Source organism: Condylostylus longicornis, unplaced genomic scaffold (assembly GCF_029603195.1).
Source record: "Condylostylus longicornis isolate FDR11 unplaced genomic scaffold, ASM2960319v2 ptg000024l, whole genome shotgun sequence".
NCBI lineage: Eukaryota > Metazoa > Arthropoda > Insecta > Diptera > Dolichopodidae > Condylostylus > Condylostylus longicornis.
The window spans coordinates 809,460-835,258 of record NW_026577993.1 but is presented as its reverse complement, the minus strand read 5'-3'; the positions used below and the strand labels follow the sequence as shown (position 1 = coordinate 835,258).

At 27.9% G+C, this 25,799-nt stretch overlaps 1 protein-coding gene across 2 annotated transcripts in view; it reads right to left on the bottom strand.

Moving 5' to 3' along the window:
* LOC129607008 (uncharacterized) overlaps positions 1 to 21,587 on the bottom strand; it is a 67,530-nt gene extending 45,943 nt beyond the window's left edge. The window contains exons 1-3 of one of the 2 annotated variants that reach the window (XM_055517695.1): positions 21,506 to 21,587; positions 13,020 to 13,976; positions 12,710 to 12,948 (exon numbers count right to left, since the gene is read on the bottom strand). In XM_055517695.1, coding sequence (XP_055373670.1) covers positions 12,710 to 12,948; positions 13,020 to 13,818 — 1,038 coding nt within the window. In that variant the 5' untranslated portion in view covers positions 13,819 to 13,976; positions 21,506 to 21,587. Of the gene's footprint in view, positions 1 to 12,709; positions 12,949 to 13,019; positions 13,977 to 17,400; positions 17,487 to 21,505 lie in introns of those variants that run through there. The other variant, XM_055517694.1, reaches the window with a different exon arrangement.
* Positions 21,588 to 25,799: the final 4,212 nt, after the last annotated feature.

Here is a 25,799-nt window from a genome sequence, read left to right as displayed (position 1 = left end):
GTATAACTGTAAAATTAAATAATAGTGAAGTAGAAAATGCTATTAGGGCTCAAAATGATTTTGATATAAAGACTTTAAAGTGCCATAAAGTTTATGAGTCAAAAAAGCAAAAAAATATATATAATGCTATAATTGAGCTTGATGGCGAGGCGTTTAAAAAAATTATTGAACATGGTACAATTAATATTAAGTGGAATCGCTGCATATAAGTGTTTTGGTTATAACCATAAAGCTGATAGCTGCACCTTAGGTTTATGCTGTCTTAAGTGTGGTGATAGGGGGCATTTAGTTAAAGAATGTACAAATAATTCAATTGGGTGTCTAAATTGCTGCAGGGCAAAAAAGGACTTGAACTTAACTGATATTAAGGTTGACCATGATACAAAAAGTGTTGAGTGTCCTATTTATAAAAGAATGATTCTAATGAATTAGAATCATTAATATTTAAGAATAATTTTTTTTTTTTTTTTTTTTTATTAGTTTTTTATTTTTTATATTCATTTAATTCATATAATTTCTTCATGTAAAAAAACTATAAAATAAGAATTCAATATCATATTAACTAAAGTAATGGCCCCCTTGGAGCTCTCTAAATTACACATTATTTCCATTTGAAAATTGGTTTTAACAAATCTGTATTATATTATTTACTTTTAATTTATATTAATACATTTATATTTACATTGGGTGCAAAAAGTCTTAAAAAAACACCCTAATCTTTAATAAAAAGAAAATTGAAAATTCTAAACTAATCTAAATTTAACTATCTAAACCTAAGAAAAAAATTGTCAATTTAACCACCAATATTGACTTCTGTGTGTTGTAATACTCTTGTCTCTATTAGAAATGTCCTTACTGAATTTCGTCCTTTCGTTCAAAGTATATGGGCAATTTATTATAGATGTGTCTGTAGCTCTTCTGTTAAAATGATATAGAATTGGGATTCTATCTTGATTTTGTATAATTCCCATTTTGTCGAGATATATAAACCCCTCTGGGGGAATATAACCACTTGTCATAGCTTCTTGTATGTATTGGTCACTTTCATGTTGAGAATGGTTTATAAGGGAGTTTTCTTGTACTAATGCCGCACGTCTATAAAAATTTCTTGTTAGTGATATTATAAAATTATTGATTCTAATTATTTTTGCTTCGTTGTAGATGTTTCTGTTTGAAATGTAATGTTTATAATTTGTTTCGCTTTTTCTGTATTTGTTTAGGCAAGCCCTCATGCATTTCCTTTCAAACTTTCTTGCTTCTTCCATTACAGATGCACTAACATTGAACCATGTCGGGCAACCATATGTTAAGACAGGTCTAATAAGTGTCTGATAGGCAATAATTTTTACTCTGCTGTCAAGGCGTTTGCAATAAAATAGATTTTTTGAAATTGCGAAAGCCTTTCTTGCTTTATCGATCTGCCGTCTCAAGTGCAATGTAAAGTTGAGATTATTTTGGAAATGGACACCTAAATATTTTACATTAGGGCTGGTATAGATATTGATGTCATTAGTTGCTCTAATTTTAAATTGTTTCCAATTTTTTCGAACTGATATGTGACATTTTGAGACATTTTTCCTGAATAGAATGAGCTCACATTTGCTATAGTTAATTCTCATTTTCCAAGAGTTAACATAGCAGTTCGTAAGTTCAAAAATGTTTTCAAGCTCATTTTGAATATCTTCTTGTTTTCTACCGCCCACATATAGACAAAGGTCATCTGCGAATGCAATAGCGTATTTTTTACACTCAGAGTTTTGCATCGAGTTCAGCTGTTTTAATAAATCATTTAGGTATATTAAGAACAGGACAGGTGAACATACTGTACCTTGTTGTAGCCCATTACTAATATGAAAAAGTTCTGATGAAAATTGTTCAGTATTAACGTAAAAAGATCTATCGCTAATCATGTTTTTTATTAATATTATTAGGTGTTTTTCAAAATTCATTTTCACAAGTTTATAAATAAGCCCTTTTAACCAGACTTTTGTAAATGCATCGCTTAAATCTATTAGCAAACCACCCACACAATTATTTTCATTGATATTCCAGCAAATATTTGACATAAATACATTAGTAGCATGGACTGTTGAATGATTTGTTCTGAAACCAAATTGATTATCTTCTAAAATTTTATTCTTATCTAAATATTTTGTTATTTTCATTTTAATTAGTCGTTCAAATACTTTACTCATAGTTGGTAGCAAGCTTATAGGTCTGTATGAATTTGCACATGTAGGATCTTTACCTGGTTTTCTTATCGGTATAACTTTGGCCTTTTTCCAACATTTGGGGAAATAACAGTTGTTTATCGCGTTGTTAAAAATGATCGTATAATAATAAATAGCTTTTTCTGGGAGGTGTTTTAATACAATGTTGGGAATACCATCAATTCCAGTAGATTTTTTATTTTTTAATTTATGTATAATATCTTTAATTTGATCAGGTGTAACAAAATATTGATTATCGTTTTGATTTACTGCTATTGTATCTGCTCTGCTGACATTAGAGAACTCGCAAATATTGATATTTTGAATTGTACTGTTTTCAAAGTATTCTTGCGTGGCATTATTAATTTCATTTATTAGAGTTTCACTTGCTGTTTCGTTTAGTACATGCTTATTTTGGAAATTTTGGCCTAGTACGCTTACAATTAGTTTTTTGTCTTTTATTATAAAATTGTTATGTTCATCTTTTTCTATATTGTGTGTTATGTCTATATCTGTATCTATACAATCCGCTTCTTTAATTTTAATTAAATCAATTTTGCTACTTTCGTTTTTTCTGAATAGTTTATTTAGCGCCGGAAACATATTACTGCTGGGTTTAATTTTTTTAACTTTGTTAGTCCAATATTTATTTATTTCGATATATATAATTTTGTTGTATTAGTGATTTTATATTTTTTATTAAAGATTTTATTACTTGAATTTCTGAATCATGACCATTCAACCCGAATCTATACATAGTATGAAGAGTCCTTATTAACACACTTTTCTTTTTATGTAATTTTTTTATTATATGATTGTTATAATCTCTAAATATTTCTTTTTTCTTCTTACTAGGTATTGATTTTTGCATGTTATTTACAATTATCTCATTGAAAAGCTTTAATGTTTCATCTATTTCGTCGTTTGTTAAATTTCTACTATTTGGTAAAGAAGTATCTAAGTTTAATTCTTGTATTTGCTTTTCTATTGTAGTTTGAAACAAATACCAATTGGCTTTATTGAAGTCTAAAAAATGTTCTTCATAGACTTCTGTATAAATAGCTGTTTGGTTGTCTTGCAAATCTATTTCTGATGAGATTGCGCGATGGTCACTATCAAATGTTATTGTATCTAGGTTTTCCTTAAAGAATTTTAATCTTGTATCAGCTAAGAATAAATCTAAATATGATCCAGATCTGGGGTAGGTTGGTTCTGTACTGCAATAAATTTTTGTTTTATATGGAATTTTATTAGAATTTATCCATGCATCTAACGATTTACCCCTTTCATTGTAGCAGTTATTTCTCCAAGTCACATGCTTGGCGTTAAAGTCGCCTCCTATTATATAATAATTATTCGGGTAATCTAATCGATTTAACTCAAAAATATCTCTGATTTCTTTAATAAAATAATTATTATTATAATGTGAAGCATACAATGAAATCAAAATTAATTTATTATTGTCATTTAAACTGATTATGGCGGTTGTAGTTTCTATGCATTTAAAATTTTTTTTTTTCAATAATACCATTACTAGCTTCATATATTATATTTTTCTTTATTAGTATTGCAGTACCTCTTTTGTCACCTATTTTATCATTTCTAATTATGTTATAATCAGAATAAGACAACCTATGTTCCGCAGGGAGATTTGTTTCATTTAACATAACAATATCAGGCTTTTCTTCTTCTAATAACAATTTTAACGCTTGTTTTTTTTGTATTGATATTAATGAATTTACATTTAGTGCTATAATTTTCATGGTATTAATTATCATCATTTCTTAGTATATTAAATAGTATATCTATTCTTTTCGAATTTTCGTTAGCAGTATTATTCAATTTTTCTAATCTTGTCATAATTTGTTCTAAGCAATTTTTGATCTCATTTTCATCAGTATTTGGTTTGGTTTTGTTATTATCTTGGAATAAACTAGAGAATGTTTTGTTCGGATTTATGTAGGATGTGTTTACTAGCTGTCTCTCACCCATTCTTATATTTTTGATATCCTTTTTTTTATTTTTCATTTTATTTTTTAGGTTTTGGTATACAGGGCATCCTTTAAAGGATGCAGGATGTCCAGATGCTTTGCATAGTACACAGTATGGTTTGATTTCATGGTTCTCTGATCTATTTAACTTGCATTCACCAGGTCCGTGATTTTCACTACATTTGACGCATCTGTATTCTAATCGGCAATTTGGTGCCGCATGACCAAATCGTTGACAGCGCTTGCATTGTAGAATATCATTTTTTCTTAGTTTTTCCCAATGTACTAGTTGATTTTTTACGTATTTTATGTTATACAGTTCTTTTGGATTGCTGTTGGGACTGATTTGTACAAGGAATAAAGGTAAAATTTTATTTTCATTTTTACTTTTGGTGGTTGAAAATCTGTTTACTTTTACAAATTCTATTGAGTTGCAATTTAATTGACGAAGATATTCTTGTATATCCTGTTCATTTTCATTAGCATGTAAGCCTTTTAGTAGGTATGTCTTATTTTTTTCTATAGTTGGTGTAAATGAATAATAGTCGGCTTCGATTAAATCTAAACCTTCTTTAAATTTTTTGTACACATCAAGATTCTCTACATAAATTGCATGTTTATTATTATTAACTTGTTTTATATAGTAAAGTTTTTTATCAATATTTATCTTATCAGTCATAATTTTTATAATATCTTTAGGTTCAGAATTCATAACATTTATTGGTGGTAATTTTGTGATTTTTTTTTTATTATTATTGTTTTCACTAACATCAATACAATCAGATTCTTTACTGTCCGTCTGATTATTTTTTTCTTTTTTTTGTTGTTTTTTTATTTTATTTTTCTCTTTCACTGTTTCGATAAATTTATTTATATTGTCGTATTTATTGTTAACTTCGACTTCAATATTATGATTGTTTTCGTTTTCATCATTCTCATCAATATCAATGTCTTCACTTAGCATTGCAAATTGATTATTAGATGTTGATGATGTTTGCAAAGGCACGTGTTTATTGTTGTTGCTAAGCTGTGTCACATTTTTAGTTTGAATTAATTTTTTTAAATTTTGGTTTTCTGTAATAAGACTATCAATAATTTTTTGCAAATCACTCTTTTTTTTGTTTGACATATTTTTTAAGTTATTTTGTTTTCTTTTAAATGATGTTTTGGCGTTATTTGCTTTTCTATTTTTATTTTCGTCACATTTTATATTGTCTTCTTGTTCATTCATTTGAATGAAACTTTAGTTTTTTTAATTCACTCTATAAATTATTGATATTATTATATATTTATAATAACACAATAATATAAAGGAGTAATTATTTGATTATATTAAACTTTTATTACAATTAATTTTATTAATAATTTTTATTTTGGTTGATATAACTACGAAACGAATTGAGAACACGTCTGCACTATATAAACGTTCGGAAGGAACTGATATTTAAGAATAATTTTGAATTTCTTATGCTGAGCGAAACTCACTTTGCGGAAGAAGATAGTGATAGCTTAATAAGTATAAAACATCATAATATAGTAAGAACTAACACAAAATCGCGACATACAGGTGGTGTTATAATTTTTATTCAAAGAGATTGGTCTTATGAAGTCATCAAGACAATTTCAATTGATTTGCGAGTTTGGTGGTTATTAGTTGAAGTTTACCGAGCTAATACAGTTTTATATTTAGCAGTATTATGTAGATCACCAAGATATTTCAGTGTTAATACTCGTATTGAAATTTGCATAATATAAGTGAAACTTCAATATAAGTGATATTGAAATTTGCAATAATTTTAATAAATACTTTATTAATAATGTTGATGTTATCAAAAAATCTATACCATTAAAACAGTACAGAAACTTAATTGAAAATAGAAATTTACGTTTTGAATTTGAGCAATATACACTAAATAATTTAAAATTGGTATTAAAAACAATTAATAATAAGAATTTTTGTAATGTGCAAATGATTAAAGACAATGTTAATCTAATTGGCAATAATCTTCTGTCAATTATAAATTAATCTTTACGATCTGGTATATTTCCGGAGTGTTTGAAAGAGTCAATTATAGTTCCAGTTGAAAAGGTAAAGAACACAATCCAATGTAAAGAATTTCGTCCGATCAATATGTCTCCAATTCTTGCTAAAATGTTAGGAAAGGTAGTATGCAACCAATTGGAAAAGTTTTTTTGAAACTAATGGTTTAATATCACTTAATCAATCTGGGTTTCGAAAAAACTATAGTTGTGAATCATTGTTAAATTTGGTATTGACCAACTGGAAAATTGCTGTTGATGATAATAAGGAGGTCGCAGCAGTTTTTCTTGATCTACAGCGTGCATTTGAAACGGTTGATCGTAATATTTTGATGCAGAAATTAAATTCTTATGATATTTGCAACATTGAGCTGTCCTGGTTTGGTTTATATTTGGCTAATCGCACTCAAAGAACAAGAGTAGGAAAGGCATTTTCTGATGCAATTGATGTGGCACTTGGTGTACCTCAAGGTACTGGGCGTATTGTTATTTTTAATATGTATTAATGATATGGAGAAGGTAATCAATTTAGGTAGTTTAGCTTTGTTTGCGGATGATGCTTTAATCTACACTGTAGGTAATTCAGTAAAAGAATGTGTCTCAAAAATTAATTATGATCTAAAAACATTAAATGAATGGCTTTAAATAAATTGAAATTAAATGTATCTAAAACTAAGAGTATATTAATCAATAATAGTTCTAATGTTGAAATTAAAATAGATAATGTAATAATTGACACTGTCAGTGAAATAAAGTATCTAGGTGTATTTATAGATGACAATTTAAATTTTAAATCACATTTGGATTACTTATGTAAAAAAATATTAAAAAAATTAGGATTTTTTTCAAAAATTAGATAAAATTTATCAATGATGAGTGCAATAAAACTATTTAATATTATGATAAGGCCACACTTTGAATACTGTTCTTCAATTCTTTTCACAATGAATTCTGAGATGATGGGCAGATTACAAAAATTGCAAAATAGAGGTATGAGAATTATTCTTAAATTCAATAGATAAACCTCTGGGCTTTTTATGTTAAGCACTTTGAAATGGATGAGTGTAACTCAAAGAATTAAAAATGAATGTTTTATTAATTGTGTTTAAAATAAAAAATAAATTGATGCCACAATATTTAACAAATAGGCTAATATACATATATTAGTCATAATTATTTTCTAAAGAACATTTTAGATTTTAGATTAAATTTATTTAAAAAAAGCAAAACTCAGAATATGATTATGTATAATGGACTAAAATTATTCAATGAATTACCTTTAAGCTGAAAATGTGAAAAAAATTTTAGAATATTGAAAAAAGCTTTAAAAGAATATATTATGAAAACTTTTGCTTGATAATTTGAATTATTTATCCTAAACTTTTTTTGAGAAACTTTTAATTATATACAAAAACAAATTTATATTTGTAATTGAATTTTTAATTATGTATTATTATAAATAGTAAAACTTACTAAATAAAGTAAATAAAAAAAAAATAAATAAATAAATAAATTGCTTGTCAGTTTCGAGTAGGTGTCATAGAAGTCCAAAACATAATTTTAAATATTTGGAAAAATAAAAAAGTGAGATTAATGAAAGTTGGCAGTCATATGTCCAATTATAGGTCAGATATATTCGTGAAGTTTCTATAGAAAGGTTTCACAGGTTTGAGTAATTCCTATATAACTATTAGTGGTGCAGGGTATAATTCAGTCGGGTTATACCGACTGAAACGTTTTTACTTGTTCAATACGTGCTTTATCACCATCGGACATAGCTTTTATCTTTGGTTTTTCATTTTTAATGTGTGCTTTTGCTGTACCAATGGGCTTAGACCTGGATTCATTTCTTTTGTTTACAGCATACTCCTTCGGTGGCCTACCTCTTTTGCCGGTTTTAACTAATTTTGGACGTCCTCTATTCTTTTTGTATTCAACATCACTATTCATTTTTTCTTGGTTTTTACATTTTCTAAATTCTTCTTCTAAAGAACTTTCACTTTCGTCAATTTCAGTCTCATAATTTTCAATGGCAGATTCAAAACTGAGATCTTCATCTTTACAAATATCTAAAGTCTCCTTATCATTATTTTCTGAAATGGGGTATGTTCTTTTTAAATTATCTTGTTCTAAGCCTATTTCATTTATAAAAACTACATCTCGGCTTTTAATAATACTTTTACTGCCTTTTTGCCATAGTCGGCAAGATTTAGAACTATTATCGTAGCCTAAAAGAAAAAACGGTTTTGATCTTACCTGGAGACTTGTCTACATCATAAGCTATACAGCCAATAGATTTAAAATAACTGATATTGGGCTTTCGGTTCATCCATAATTTATATGAGATTTCTCCATTTAAACTACTAGAGGAACAGCGATTACGAATATGATTTGCTGTAGAAATACATTCAGCTCACAAAAATTTGGGTAAATTAGGCTGTATTAATGAGCATCTTGCCATATCAACTAAGGTACGGTTCTTCCGTTCCGAAACTCCATTTTATGGAGAATATACATCAGTCCTTTCATGCTTAATTCCAGATTCTTGAATATATGTTGAAAACTGTTTATTTGCGAATTCTAACATGTTGCCTGTTCGTAATCTTTTAATTTTTCTTCCAATTAATAATTCAACTGTATTCTTATAATTTTTGAATGATTAAACGCTTCAGAGTTTTTTTTCATGTAGTATACTTCGGTCCACCTAGTCGAATCATCAGTAAACGTAATAAAACGTTTCGCACCCCCTAAAGAAGTTACGTTTAAGAGACCACAAACGACACTGTTCTATTTTGCAATTATTCTTTTTATGTGATTTAAATGATTGCCTACATTGTTTCCCTAAAGAAAGATTTCACATTTTGGCCCAAAATCAGTGGGAAATTTTTCTTTTACGCCTTTTATTTTATCATTTTTCACCATATCGATTATCGTTTTATAATTTAAATGACCATGTCTATAATACCATAATTTAATATTATTTTTTATTTTTTCTGTAAAATTTAATTCATATTCTATTTTCCAATTTACTTCATATAAATGATTTATTTTTACTGATTCAAACACTGACTTATTCATTTTATTTAATACTACTGTTTTGTTACCAATAAATTTTACCATGGATCCTTTTTGTGTTATTTTGCTCACAGATATAATATTTTTTCTTACATTAGATAGATATAGCACATTCTTCAAATTTATAAATTGGTTATCTATAATTTTTAATCTAATACTACCAACACATTTTATTTCAACAGCGCTCGAATTAGCAAGATTAATTTTGAGTTTCTCTTTCTGGAATTGTCATATTCTTCTGGTATATGATATAATAAGAGCACAGACAACAAATCATCATCTATCTCCATTTCGATAGATTTCAGTTTTCTACAACGCCAGAAAAATTATTTAAGTGCTCATTAACAGAAATATTACCTGTCAAATTCATCATAATCAATCTTTTAAGCAGTGTAGCTTTCTTGGCTGACCCTTTTGATTCACAGTTCTTTTAATTTTTTTCCAGACATCATTTGCTGTGACACAATCTTTAATTTCCTTTAAAAATGATGGATGTATATTCAATACTAAATTAGCTTTAGCCATTTTGTCTAATCGCTCCCATTCTATAATCTTCTTATTGGATTCTTCAGGCTTCGAAACTGGCTTCTTGATACTTCCGCATACATAATCCCAGACGTCATTCTTTATCATCAACGATTCCATGTACACCTTCGACGTGTCATAGGTATCAATGGTCAAATATTCTATTTATATGCCATCTTTCAAAAATTTTTATACTAATTTGTCTTTGATATTTGTTAATTAATATTTTATAAAAAATAAAACGTTTTATAAATCGATGGTTTAAGAATTATTAAGATTACTTTTATATTCACATTTCTCATCTACCTGAGTCCATAAACTGTGTTAAATATATTTTATTACCGACCGTATTGTGTAAACAATAGGTAGGTTATGTGATGGCAACAAATTTTGCATATCGAGTTTTCGGTGGGAACGTACTTCTCCATAGCAGGGAAGTGTAAATAAACTATTTTTAGCAACCTGTCGGTCTGTCGGTCTGTCGGTCTGTCGGTCTGTCGGTCTGTCGGTCTGTCCGTCTGTCGGTCTGTGTGTGCACGCGTGTATCTCAAGTTCGGCTGAACCGATTTTGATGAAATTTTATATGTAAGTTTGTTTCCACCATGTCACGGATCGATCAACTTTTGGTATATATCAGGCCTCGGGAACTGCACTTTTTAGCGGGCCTGTTTTACATTTTTGAACATTTTGAAGAAAATATTCAACCGATTTATTTGAAATTTTATATATAAGCTCAGCTCGACCGTCCGCAAAAATTCGTATGTTTTGGAAGAAATCAGGCATTGACAACTAGACGTTTACTACGGGCCAAATATACATTTTTGTGTATATAAAGAGAAATAATCAACCGATTTCATTGAAATTTAATATATGAACTCCTCGTATTAAAACAATGAACATATAAATTTTTTGGAAAAATCAGGGCTCGAAAACGGGTTTGCGGGCCGATTTTACATTTTTTACCATTTTGAAGAAAGTATTCAACCAATTTACTTGAAATTTCATATATAAGCTTTGCTCGATCATACGCAAAAATTCCTAACTTTTGGAAGAAATCAGGCATCAGCAACTGGGCGTTTACTACGGGCCAAATATATATTTTTGTGTATATAAAGAGAAATAATCAACCGATTTCATTGAAATTTAATATATGAATTCCCCGTATTAAAACAATGAACACGTAAATTTTTTGGAAAGATCAGGCATCGGCAACTAGACGTTTACTACGGGCCAAACATACACTTTTGTGTATATAAAAAGAAATAATCAACCGATTTCATTGAAATTTAATATATGAATTCCTCATATTAAAGCAATGAACATATAACTTTTTTGGAAAGATCAGGGCTCGAGAACTGATTTGCGGGCCGATTTTACATTTTTCACCATATCCATAGAACAAATTGATGGAATTTCTTGAAATTCGATATTTGAGTTCTGGTTGTTACCGAAACTAACTGGCGAGCATTTCAGGGAATTCGGGTAGCACAAAGCGAAACTCTACTAAGAGCCAAATTTACATTTTTCTAAGTATGTTAACTATAAGCTTACTAATGTCCTAAAAATTGGAAAGAAGTATTTAACAGACATTTTTATAATATTCTGTAACACTTTCATTTAACTAGACAATACACAATGCGGTCGGTTATGTGCTGACCACATCAGATTTTTTTTATTATAATATATTAAGTACATGTGACTGTATGGTAGTTTATTCAGAAGTAACAAACTATGTATTTTATTACAAAATATTAATTTATTATAATTGAGTACATAATTGATTATATTTTAACTAATACATATATGTATACTTATACAAAGTATTTTGAACTAATGAGGAAAACACTTTCTGAAGAAATTCTGAACATTGCTATTACAAATGACATTAGGAGTCGATATTTGGAAAGAACGTTTTCCTTTTAGGAAAATTCTAAAAAAATTTTTTTAAATTTTTGAACTTTTATATTTTGAATTTCATTTCCTAAAAGCAATGACACTTAGCTTATGAAGCTCATTTTGTTTTTTGAACCTTGTATTTTTCATATTTTTGCTGAAATGAAAAGGGGTCCACACGCTAAATTATCTTTATTTAAGTCAATATTTATCTAATGGAACTATGAAAATAGTTTCATTAGTTAAAAACAGACTGCCTTTGTGTTTCAGTACTTGAGTTTTGTGAATGCTAGCTGAAGTTTTTTAAAACTAGCATGCTTTTGTGCAGAAGTTTTTCTACATAAATCTAGAATAAGAGGATTTTTGCCAAGATATCTCAAGCACATATTCCTTCGTTGTTCTTTTGGTTTTTGATGAAAAAAGAAAACTACCAATATTGAATATAATTTTTATAGTGACTGACAAAAAAAATAATAACAATAATTTTCAAAAAATTTCGAGTTTTGTAAGAAAAATTTCAAAAAAAAAAAAAATAAAAATTCCGAATTGGACAAACTGTATTTCGAAAACATAATAATCAATTAAGGCTCAAATAAAATTAATTGTGAGACTAAAAATGAAGAAAAATCAACCGGCTATGAAACAAGCAGCTAATGATAACTTTATGTTGTATAGTTATGAAGTCATAGGCATTTGTTTATATGCAGGAAAAGACCGGTACCTTTTTTTTTCAACAGGTTGTAGCTCTTAAACGAATATATCTGCCCACCCCCCATACAATTTTCTGCTGCAAATCAATCAAAGGATCATCCCTGAAATTATTTGTGACCTTATGCGAAAAACCATGTATAAAAGCAAAGCAGTACAGACTATTTAAATGTCTTAGTTGCTATGAACATTTATATAGCACAATTTTTTGTTAAAATATTTTATGTTTTCAGAATGTTGCTTCTTTCGAAAAAAGGTTCAACTTACGTCGCTTAAATGACTGTTCCATAAACCTCGCCCCTGTAATAGGTGAACTGCTAGTTTCAAATCAGCACTAGTTGGCTCAATTTCAATATGCGCAAGACAATATTTTCCTTTTATGCGTACTGAAACTTCGTTGGTTATTTTTACCGATGTTTTGATGTTTGTACACAAATCAAAATCGCCAAATTGATTAACATTACCACGTAATATTCCAGAAGAAATTTTTCCAGACGCATCTATCACTGGAATTATGGGAAAAAAAGTAAGTTTTAATACTTATAGTTTTATTTCGCTCTTAATATATAGAACTTACTTTGCAATGGCCACATTTTATGACCACGTAGCTGTCTTTGAAAAATTTGAATTTGTTGTTTACAATCAATATCGTCTATGAAATTTGGATTAATAATAAAACTTGGGAGAGCTTCTAATAAAATCTCGAACTCTTCATCGCTGATACCTTGGCTTGAAACCCATTTACCTCCATTTCGGGGAACAACTAATTTTTGTGATTGGCCTATCGGAAAAATCACGTTGAATGGCCAACGATTAAAATATTCTGATATTATGTCTTTTGAATTATCGGATTGCGATTTACTAGGCTCATTAGTCTTCATTAAATATTCTAACCAAGTTATAATACCAGTTTTCTCATTATTTTTGTTTAAAACTTTATTGTCTTCGTTTTCGCTTTTCTCATAATTGAGTTCCTCATCGTCATTATTAGCACGTGTGATCTCTAATTCATCAGACTCATTTTTCTTACTACCGAAAAACCAACCAAATAGACCAAATGATAATCGCCTTTTGTCTTCTTCAAAATCTTCGTCTTCTTCGTCATTATCAATTTGAAGCTGAGAGTGAGATGTTTTCACGTCGGCATAGTGTACTTTTTCAAAAAACTCTTTAATATCTTCGTCAACGTCATCATCCTCTTTAATCGGAACGTAAGTAACTTTGTGAAATGGAAATGTTTTTTTTGGTTTAGGTTCTTGATTAGGTTTTTTTAATCCGTATGATGCACTTTCAAATGGCAGTAAAAGCAATATCACAAATAATATTAGCAAAGCCGTTATTTGAAAATATAATGACGGAAATCGTTGTTGCGACATTGGAACAAGTTTAAATTTTTTCGTTTTTGAGGATATTTTGTTGTTAAAATTGATTAGATGATTCTCCAAAATAAAAAGTTATGGAATAATTTAAAGAGTATTTCTATTGGTTTTCCCGTAATTTAAACTTAACACGCAAATGAACATGAAACAATGGACTTTGGAATATAATAAAAATAAAATTAGTGTTTAATTTCCCATTTAGGTAAAATAAATAAAATAGGTAAAAATTAGGTAAATAAAAAATTTCTCTTTGCGATTCAATTTCGTCAATACAGTTAGTTAAACTTTTTGTACAAAACCACATATGTATGTATGTATACAAACACTTGTAAAATGGTTTATCATGAAAGAAAATTTTCTTAGAATTAAAAGAAAAATAATAGAATTACTGACATTTTGAAACCTTTGGACATACACCGCAATTTAGAAAAATAAAGGCAATCATTTCTCATAATCGCATATAGAAAGTTACCATTAAAAACCTCTTATTTCTTTAGATTTTCACTTTAGATAAATAAACTATTATATGTTTATTATACTGAACATATACTTTAATATATAGCATTTTCAGATTAAATTAACCCTTTTGCGAATTAAATTAACTTTTTTGCGAGTGGAATTAAACTTTTTGCGAATAGAATTAACCCTTTTGCGAATTGAACTAAACCATTTGCGAATTGAATTAATCCTTTTGCGAAATAAATTAAATTTTTTTTTTAAATTAAAACTTTTTCAAATAAAATGAAACCTAAAAAAAGATATGAAAATCATGAAAATGAAAATCAATAAAATTTAAGCGACTTATTAAAAAAATCATGTTTTTCATATTTGTGCACGTAATATCATACGAGTATGTGTATATATATATATATGGATTTTTTTTGCATAAAATAAAAAATAATTAATATCCATAATTTTACATGTGATTAAAATGCATTAATGTAGAGTTTACATTTAAAAGATTTTAATATATGAATTTCTGATTTGAAAAGTTGGAAATGGACATGAATAAACTACTCTAACTTTTCAAAAATAAGATAATCGTACAACTTTTTTAATTTTGATAAGAAAAAAGCGACATCGCAAATTTGAAAAAAAGGGGTTTAAAATAACGGTTAATTTTAATCGGTATCTTTGCAATTAAATTGTTGACCATATTATATCGTTACAGAAAAAGTTAGTCATTGTTTTTTGAAGTTTAAAGTTCGTTACAATAAATAGTCAAAAAATTACATATTTATGACTTATAGAAAAAAAAAATTTCTAATACTCGTTACTAAAGATACGATTACATATAAGTACACGAAATTTCACCTTTCAATCTTAGGGTGGAAAAGTTTTGTAAACACACACACGGACAGACAAACCGACGAACTGAGTGAAACTATTAAGCACTTTTTTTAAATCCTTTTTCTTCGTCAATTAGAAAATAAAAAGCGTCAATTAGAAAATTAACATTTTAGGTCAAAATTTGTTGTTGTATTCACATCAACACTTGAATGTATATAATTAACAATGTTCAAAAAATATTTAATTCAAAAATGTTTGCCCTTTTTATATTTTTTTTTGTTTCAATTTAAAGAAAACTTTTAAAGAAATTAGGTATTTCTGCTGTAAGAATGTTTTTTAAAAAATTTTGTTAAAACTTTTTAAAATTTTGCATGGAAATCGTGATATTTTTGATAAAAAATGGGAGAAAATATTGACAGCCCTTTCTCAAAGCTTTTTTAAAACTGATATTTAGTGTTTAAGAAAATAAAACTGTCAAAAGATAAACAAGAACCACTTTTTAGCACTTTTCCAAAAAATTTTTTGAAAAAAGTGCTTATTAGTTTCACTCTGTCCGTCCGTCCGTCCGTCCGTCCGTCCGTCCTACCGTCCGTCCGTCTGTCCGTGTGTCTGTTTACAAAACTTCTACAACTTTGAAGATAGAAAGCTGAAATTTAATATGTACATAGATCTTCACTAGAAACTTATTTCCGTAGAACAAAATTTTTACCTATCTCCCCCCCTCTAGAAGTTATACCCCCCCAAAACCCTAAAAATGGCCGTTTTTAAATATTTGTTGCAATGAAACCATAAGCATTTTTGAAATTTTGCAAACGCAGAAAGGCAGTGGCTTGCTTCCCCTTGCGCGGTATACTATAGTTCAACTTAAGAAAAACAAAATGGCCGCTCAAATTTACAGTTATTTAAAGTCTTTTTTTTCCAAATTTTTGATGTCGTTTTTCTTCTAGACCCCAGACTGTAGAAGCTTGAAATTTTAGGAGCTTTTAGATATTAATAAATAGTTCATTTTGTTAGAAGAAAATTTTTTTCCATCTCCACCCCCTCTGAAGTTACCACCTCTTGAAATTCGTAAAATTTGAATTTTTGACACCTTATATTTCCGAAACCGCAAGCTCTTCCAAATTTTTATAAACGCAAAAAGCTAACGGTAAATTCCATGAAATTAAAAAATATAATTATTTTTCTTAACTCACACAATTAACCCTTAAAATCGAGCATTATGTTAACCCCTTTTTATATTAATTTATGCTTTATTTCAAAGACTGCATATATGCGTCATCCTAAATATATGCAATCCTAGAAATAGTTTTGTATATGAATGAAAATAATTTTAATAGTGTGATAGCTATACATAGACTGTATTTAAAAGCAGAATTTTCACTTGTTGAAGGGAAAAGTGCTACAATACAAACCATTGGTTTGACCCAACTTTATTTTTAAAACTTTTTGTAAAATTTAATTTCGAAGCCAAAACAGCACTTACAAACACTAGTGTAATCAAGTATTGATCATTTTTTGTATTTGTAATGTATAATTTTTAATTATCATTTATTGTATGTATAGTTTTTAAATTTCATAAAAAATGTTTATCTGTTCGATTTAAATTTTCAATGGATACGATAAGGTTTTGAAAGATTTAATAAAGCATACTTAAACTTTTAAATGCTCGGTTTGTTTTGTTTTCGGTTTTATTTGGTGTTTCCTAAAAATTTTGGATAATTCAACATTATGAAATTTTTTCAGTTTACAATTTGGATCATAAAACTTTTTAAATGTCACTGTTTTTCCTCTGTAGCGAACAAAATGACATCACAACGTTTTTATATTAAAGTTTTTTTTAGTATTATGGCACACTATTTGTGTATAAATATAACAAATAAAAATTTCATTAAAAGCCAACTAATAAAAAATAGTAGAATGTTGGAATTTATTATAGTTTCTCTAATTATAGTCCCTATGAAATAATTCTTTATATTATTTATTTTAGCTATTTTATCTTACATATATACATACATATGTATTTGTACATTAGCAAACATACATACATAGTAAACCAAAAAAAACTTGGATTTTTGTTGTTATAATTTTTAAAATAGGGAAATGAAAATAACTTAAATAACAATTTATTTTAATTTATAAATAGCCAAAATTTTGCTCTGTTTATCGGAAAATTTTCAAAATATGAATTTCCAAAACTATTTTATTAGCAAACAGAGAAGCACTTATATTTGGGGTTCTTTTTTTTATAGAATATTGATTTAATCTAAATAACACTTTTCTAATTATTACCCGGCGTTTATACAATATGCTTCATTTAAACTTTTATTTAACAAAATTTTATAAAGCGATTACTATGTACAACAAATGCATTTGGCTAACTGACAAGTTCTGTCTAATAGGTGCTTATTTTGCGTTTACCTTCTACACATATATATGTATGTATTTAATTCAATATTTTACTATAAGTACACTGTGAAAAAAAGTCGTGTAAAATTACTACAATAATTCTAGGAATCTGAATTCCTAGTACTTTTTTGTAGAGCAAATTTTTTACTAGATTGTAGAGGAAACTTAATTTAAAAAATAGAACAAAAATTACTCTTCGATGAGTAATAATAATCTGAACTAATAATTTTAATTTTCGGTATAGTATTTTACATTTAGGTATAGCGATTTATTCCTCCTGTCAAAGGAGTAATTTACTTCACTAAAGTAAAAGATAATACTCTTTGTTCGAGTAATATTACGTCATTTTTATCTTTCAGCATTTCCCATGGAACTGTAAATTGCCCTATTGAAATTTTTGCTAATATTATGTATTCTAATATTTATGTAAAAATTTTCGGCACTTGAATATAACAAATGGTTTTTTTACATAAATAAAGTTGGGTCAAACCAATGGTTTGTATTGTAGCACTTTTCCCTTGAACAAGTGAAAATTCTGCTTTTAAATACAGTCTATGTATACCTATACACTATTGAAATTATTTTCATTCATATTTAACTATTTCTAGGATTGCATATATTTAGGATGATGCATTCATGCAATCTTTGAAATAAAGCAAAAATTAATATAAAGAGGGGTTAACATAATGCTCGATTTTAAGGGTTAATTGTGTGAGTTAAGAAAAATAATTATATTTTTTAATTTCATGGAATTTACCGTTAGCTTTTTGCGTTTATAAAAATTTGGAAGAGCTTGCGGTTTCGGAAATATAAGGTGTCAAAAATTCAAATTTTACGAATTTCAAGAGGTGATAACTTGAGAAGGGGTGGAGATGGAAAAAAATTTTGTTCTAACAAAATAAACTATTTGGTAATGTCTAAAAGCTCCTAAAATTCCAAGCTTCTACAGTCTGGGGTCTAAAAGAAAAACGACATCAAAAATTTGGAAAAAAAGGACTTTAGATAACGGTAAATTTGAACGGCCATTTTGTTTTTATAAAGTTTAACTATAGTATAGCGCGCAAGGGGAAGCAAGCCACTGTGTTTCTGCGTTTGCAAAATTTCAAAAATGCTTATGGTTTCATTGCAACAAATATTTAAAAAAGGCCATTTTTAGGGTTTTGGAGGGGTATAACTTCTAGAGGGGGGGAGATAGGTAAAAATTTTGTTCTACGAAAATAAGTTTCTAGTGAAGATCTATGTACATATTAAATTTCAGCTTTCTATCTTCAAAGGTGTAGAAGTTTTGTAAACAAAAAAAGTGTCCACGGACGGACGGACGGACGGACGGACGGACGGACGGACGGACGGACAGAGTGAAACTAATAAGCACTTTTTTCAAAAAATTTTTTGGAAAAGTGCTAATAAGCACTTTTTTCAAAAAATTTTTTGGAAAAGTGCTAAAAAGAGCAATAAAAAAATGTTTAATTTTAAATAACAAGATATCTTAGGGTTTTAACATACTGACTTTAGTTGAAATATTTAAAACATAACCTTTTTTACACATTTTACACATTTCGCAATTTATTTAAAAAAATTAAAAAATTTTAATATTTTACTTAAAACTAAAACATTTTACAAAAATTAAAAAGATTCAAAACAAGATATTAAATCAAACTTATACAAATAAAAATTTTTGTTTTATGAAATATCTTGACATATGCAAATATTTTAAATTTTGGCTCTGTAAAAGTATGTATTTCGAGCTTTATTTTTATAATCAGTTATAAATATTAAAATAATTATTTCAAATTGCTGATGAATTTATATAAATCATGAATTAAAATAAAATTTGAAATATGTATAATACTGTTTTTTTTTATTATTTAAAAAGAATATTATTAACAAAAGTTTGTAACTACAATATCTAATTCTTTCTAAATTCTAAATATTATTTCATTTTAATTCGAATTGGTTTATTTTCTTTATTTATATAATTTATATAATTTGTAATTTAGCTCATATTTAAAATTGTTTTCTTACAACCTCGTAATTTTTCGCAGTAGTGGTTATAAAAATACCTTACGCAAAATTCTAGGATTCGAAATTTGGATTGTACTATGTTAAATACATATAATTGTAGCAAATAACCTGGCTGAGTAAATCCACAAAAGTAAAATTTTCCTCCTTTACTATTAGTATTTTTTCTGCAAAAATATACGCTATGCGCTGTTCAAACATAGTATCTAAAAAACAAGTAAGTGTAAATTAAAAAAACTTAAGTTGAATAAGCTATGTAAGTGTGAAAACAAAAAAAAATACTTGAAAGAAAACTTACCAACTATAGCAAACCAAGGACCATTCGTCGGAATAGATATAATGATATCTTCCATCGTGGTTCCAAACTGCAAAAAAAATTAAATTATATTTATATGGAATATATTTACCTTACACTTCATGTAAAGCAAATCAATTCTTCCTTTAAAATATTTTGCTAAAGCATGTAAACTCTGCCCTTCTTCTTCTTTGGAGTTCTTTGCAATTTGGTTGATTTCAGCTTTGTTTTTTTATTCATTATAAAAGTGTTTGCATTTAAATTCATCAGTAACAAAACAGAAGAAAAAAATTTAATTTACGTTTTTTTAATTAATAATTTTCAAATTTTACCTGCACTTTTATTTTACACTTAAAATTTTTATATTAAGTTATTAATATTTTATATCTATATGATTTAAACAATTAATTTAATTTTATTTTTCTTAATATATTTAATTTTCATATTTTTATTAAAATCACTTAAAAATTTAAACTTATGAATTTATGTATCATTCTAAATACAACCTCAATCTTATCGCTTTCTATTCAAACTGAGAAAAAATTCAAAAATGGTGACTTGGTCAATAAAACTTACTCTACAAAATAGTAATTTGTCAAAAAATACTTTTAAAAAAATTAAAATCACTTTCACAAAGAAAATTTTACTCTACTTTGAAGTAATTTTCAACTTGATCCATGATTATTACTGTCTTTCAGATTGGAATTACTATACAGCATTAATATTCTCGATCTTGTTGTAAATTTACTCGCTAATCGAGTAGACTGCAAAATTACTCTCAAATCGAGTAAAATTTAATATGCTATATTAAATACATAGTAAGAATTACTATGTTTTTTAGCAATTTTGCATCCATTTTTTACAGTGTAGGTAGGACATACATACAATTTAATTTTGCAAATTTAGATATAGAAATGCTCATATATATACATTGACTTCATATGTACAAATGTATAATGCCTCTTTTGAAATTTTAAGGTGCAAGCTAAGCAGTGTATTGGGCACGGCTGACAGAAATACAGGCCTGGACCCTAAGAGAGAGTAGCAGTTCACAGCTGACGAATTTACACGTATTTTTATAGGATCTATATAGGGCCCTTTTTAACATTATAAATCTCCCACAAGATCAACTTTTTTTCAAATTTTTAAATAGAAAAAGTTAAAATTCAATCTTTTTCTACTTTATTAGTGCTTACATTCTTGAAGTTTTGTGTTATTAAAACATTAAAAAATTGATTTAAAAAAAACCTTTCAGGTTCCGTTCACTTTTTTAAGATTTCAATAAACGATGCACTACAGGAAAAAAAAAATGCAATTTTTTTTCGAAATATTTAGTGGATTCCGGTGTATTTTTTCAAATCTGAGAATTGAAAACATTTAAGAAGTTTACTAATTTTATATAATATGTCTCTCAAAATGCATACTTCTTACATAATCACGTATATAACATATGTATATAATTTTCATCTGTATAATATATTAATTAAATTTATATGCTTCATAATTCATAAAAATTATAGCATATGTGAATTCTTTTTATATTAAATATTTATAATTATTTTATATTAAATATTCATTTTTATATTAAATATAATTCTTTTTAGGTATATATGTGATTTCAGTTTTATTAAGAAATATTTTCACATTGTTAGTAAGGCTAATTCACTAACTTACCTGAACTACCGCATAAGAAACTTTAAATCATATACAAATTTCTTTACAATATTTTTATTATGTTTGTTTTTATATAGGGGACAACTTGAAACAAAGCATTTTTCATAATGATTATAAAATTTTAAAAGCACTATCATAATTATAAAACTTTAAATCCAATAATTACAAACTTAAATTAAAATCTAATAAAATTTTTATTAACTTTATTTTAGGCCGTGTATTCTAGACTATAAAAATATAACTCCAATGTTTTTTTATTCATTGCATTATCATTTTTGTACCCTGCACTTCGTGAAGGGTATAAAAATGATAATATATGTATAATATATAGATATATATTCTTGCTCAGCGTAAAATTCTGCGTCGATTTAGACATGTCCGTCCGTCCGTCCGATCGCACGATAACTCAAAAACGAATAATGCAATCGACACCAAACTTTCACAAATTTTTTCTTTTGTGCCAAGGACGAACCCTATTCTTATTGGACTGATTCGGACAACGGGTTCGGGTAGCTGCCATACAACTCAAAGAGTTTATTTTAAATATTTCAAAAACTAATAAAGCTATAAATATAAAATTTTGTATACATCTGTCTAATTATATTCTACATATGCTCTAGAAATTATAATTTGATAGCTTCACCGGTTTAGGTGGCTGTCATACAACTCCAACAACAAATTTTTTATATTCGGCAAAATAATAAAGTGATTCATGAAACTTGGCAGTCATGTGTCCAATTATAAGTCAAATATATTTCTGAAGTTTTAGTGGAATTGCTTGACAGGTTCGGGTACCTGCCATACAACTCCAGAAGCTAATTTTAAATATTTGGAAAAATAATAAAGTCAGATTCATGAGACTTGACAGTCGTGTGTCCAATTGTAGTTCAGACATATTTCTAAAGTTTTGGTGGGATTGCTTGACAGGTTCGAGTAGCTCCCATACAAGTCTAAAAGCTTATTCTTAATATTTGGAAAAATAATAAAGTCAGATTCATGAAACTTGGCAGTTGTGTGTCCGATTATAGATCAGATAAATTTGTGAAGCTTTGATGGAATTGCTTGACAGATTCAGGTACTTGCCATACAACTCTAAAAGCTAATTTTAAATATTTGGAAACATTATAAAATCAGATTCATGAAACTTGGCAGTCGGATGTCCAATTATAGATCAGACATATCCGTGAAGTTTCTTGAATGATTTGACAGGTTCGAGTAACTGCTACACAATAAAAAAAGGTGCAGGGTATAATTCAATCGTTTTATACCGACTGAAACGTTTTAACTTGTTTACTCTCAATTCTCTCAGATATGTTGTCTGACATGGCGGTACAAAAAATGCGGAAAAAACTGAAATTTGAACTTCGATATGTTGTTCAGAAAACTCCAAATTTCATGTTAATATAAATTTTTTTAGATTTTTGTATAGAAAACTTGTAATGAAAATAAGCAAAAATCATAATTTTTCTAAAAAAACAACAAAAAAAATGATTCTTCTGAAATGTCATTTCCTTAAAAACACATATGCAATTTTACAAATACATTCACAAAAAACAGGGTCCAGGACTTGATTGGGTTATAAAAAATAAACATAAAATTATGAGTAAAATTAAAATGTATCTCTTTTATAAGTAGTGCGACTCTGCGTTTACATAAAACTAATGCAATCACTTACCAATATGCTGCATTTGAATTGTTTATTCCAGTGTTGAAAACTAAAGATACTCGCTCTGGCTCTCCATGGTTTTCACAAGAGTTGAGGGTACTTCGCAACAAAAAGAATAAGCTGTGGCGCAACTATCTCTCCACTAAAGGCGACAGGGACTATGATAATTTCGGATTGTCGTATGATCAATTTAAATTAGCAGCAAAAGAACGTTAGGAATAATATATCCTAACTAAATTATTTCCAAATTTTTTCGTAACTTTTTCGCCGAATCTTACTCTTTTTCATCTTTTCAATTAAATGTCGACAACTTTCGGCACATTGATAACTATCCTAAAACTACCTTTACAAATTTTATCACGAACTCTTTTCCGGTTGAAAAATATATTTCTAATTGGGGTTCAAGTCCTTCTCCTGGACCAGATGGAGTTCTTGAGATTATTTTATGCAGGTGCTGCTCTTCTCTGGCGCCTATCTTAACCTTAATTTTTAATAAGTCTTATTCTTCGGGTATTTTCCCGTCTGTGTGGAAGGAAGTTTTTATTAGGCCAATCCATAAGAGAAACAATAAAAATGACGTGTCAAGCTGTCGTCCTATAGCTAAACTGTCGGCAATTCCTAAGGTTTTTGAGTTGATGGTATATGAAAATATTTATTTCTATTGTATGCCATTCATTAGTGCGCGTCAGCGTGGCTTCTTGAAAATGAAATCAACGGTGACTAATCTAGTGGAAGCCAAGACAGTTTTCTCAAATAATATGAAAAATGGGTATTAGACGGACGTAATTTACACAGACTTTAGCAAAGCCTTTGACATATTACCACATGAAATTATTATTTTAAAATTGAAACTCTTAGGATTCCCTGACAACTTCTTAGCATGGATAAAGTTATATCTTTCTGGCAGGACTTACAGAGTTCAGCAATTTCCTCGCCTCTTTCGTCTAATTCTGGTGTACTCCAGGGTAGTCACTGAGGTCCATTGCTGTTCATAATTTCAATTAATGATGTTGTTTCCATGCTAACGCACAGTGAAGTATTAATATATGCTGATGACATGAAAATTTAAAAAAAAATAAGCTCTACAAATGATGCGTTGTTTCTTCAGAATGACCTTAACCGCTTCTACGGCTAGTGCTCAAGTAACAACCTAAAAATCAATGCAAGTAAATGTGCATAAATGTGCTACTCTAGGCAAAAACGGCAATTTTTTACAAACTATACTTTGAATGGCCAAGCTCTTAGACGAGTTGATTCAATAATGGACCTGGGTGTTTGCTTCGATAGCGAGTTATCACTTATAAACCACTATATCATATCAGATCAAGCTCGATGTTAGGTTTCATTAAACGCTGGTCAAAGGAGTTTAACGATCCTTATGTCTTGAAATCACTCTACACATGCCTGGTCCGTCCTCATCTTGAATATGCTTCACAAGTATGATAACCCTATTACGATATACATATTAATAGGATTGAGTCTATTCAAAAAAATTTTTTGAATCTACCTTTTGAGCACGGACTCAAATTAATTGACCTACCCACACTGGGTAAAAGACGTGACGTCGCGGATTTGTTATTCATTTTTCAGGTTATGAAAACTGATTTAATCTCCCCCGACATTTTAAATAAAATTGTGATTAATTCCAACCTTAGGTCTCGTTCCCCGGATCTTTTCATGGTTCCTTTTCATAGGACCAATTATGAGAAACATGAACCTGTCAGCAGAATGCCGTGTTTATGCAATAAACACAAACACAGACTTGACTTTTCGCTGAAGAAAGACACGATGAAAAAGCTTCTATTTACTTATAGTTAAGTATAACCCTTTGGTTTGTTTTCTTTATTTTTCTTTATTTATTTTCTTTATTATTTATAATTCTTGTATTAGCTTTTCATTGTCCAAACTGCAAAAAAAATTAAATTATATTTATATGGAATATATTTACCTTACACTTCATGTAAAGCAAATCAATTCTTCCTTTAAAATATTTTGCTAAAGCATGTAAACTCTGCCCTTCTTCTTCTTTGGAGTTCTTTGCAATTTGGTTGATTTCAGCTTTGTTTTTTTATTCATTATAAAAGTGTTTGCATTTAAATTCATCAGTAACAAAACAGAAGAAAAAAATTTAATTTACGTTTTTTTAATTAATAATTTTCAAATTTTACCTGCACTTTTATTTTACACTTAAAATTTTTATATTAAGTTATTAATATTTTATATCTATATGATTTAAACAATTAATTTAATTTTATTTTTCTTAATATATTTAATTTTCATATTTTTATTAAAATCACTTAAAAATTTAAACTTATGAATTTATATATCATTCTAAATACAACCTCAATCTTATCGCTTTCTATTCAAACTGAGAAAAAATTCAAAAATGGTGACTTGGTCAATAAAACTTACTCTACAAAATAGTAATTTGTCAAAAAATACTTTTAAAAAAATTAAAATCACTTTCACAAAGAAAATTTTACTCTACTTTGAAGTAATTTTCAACTTGATCCATGATTATTACTGTCTTTCAGATTGGAATTACTATACAGCATTAATATTCTCGATCTTGTTGTAAATTTACTCGCTAATCGAGTAGACTGCAAAATTACTCTCAAATCGAGTAAA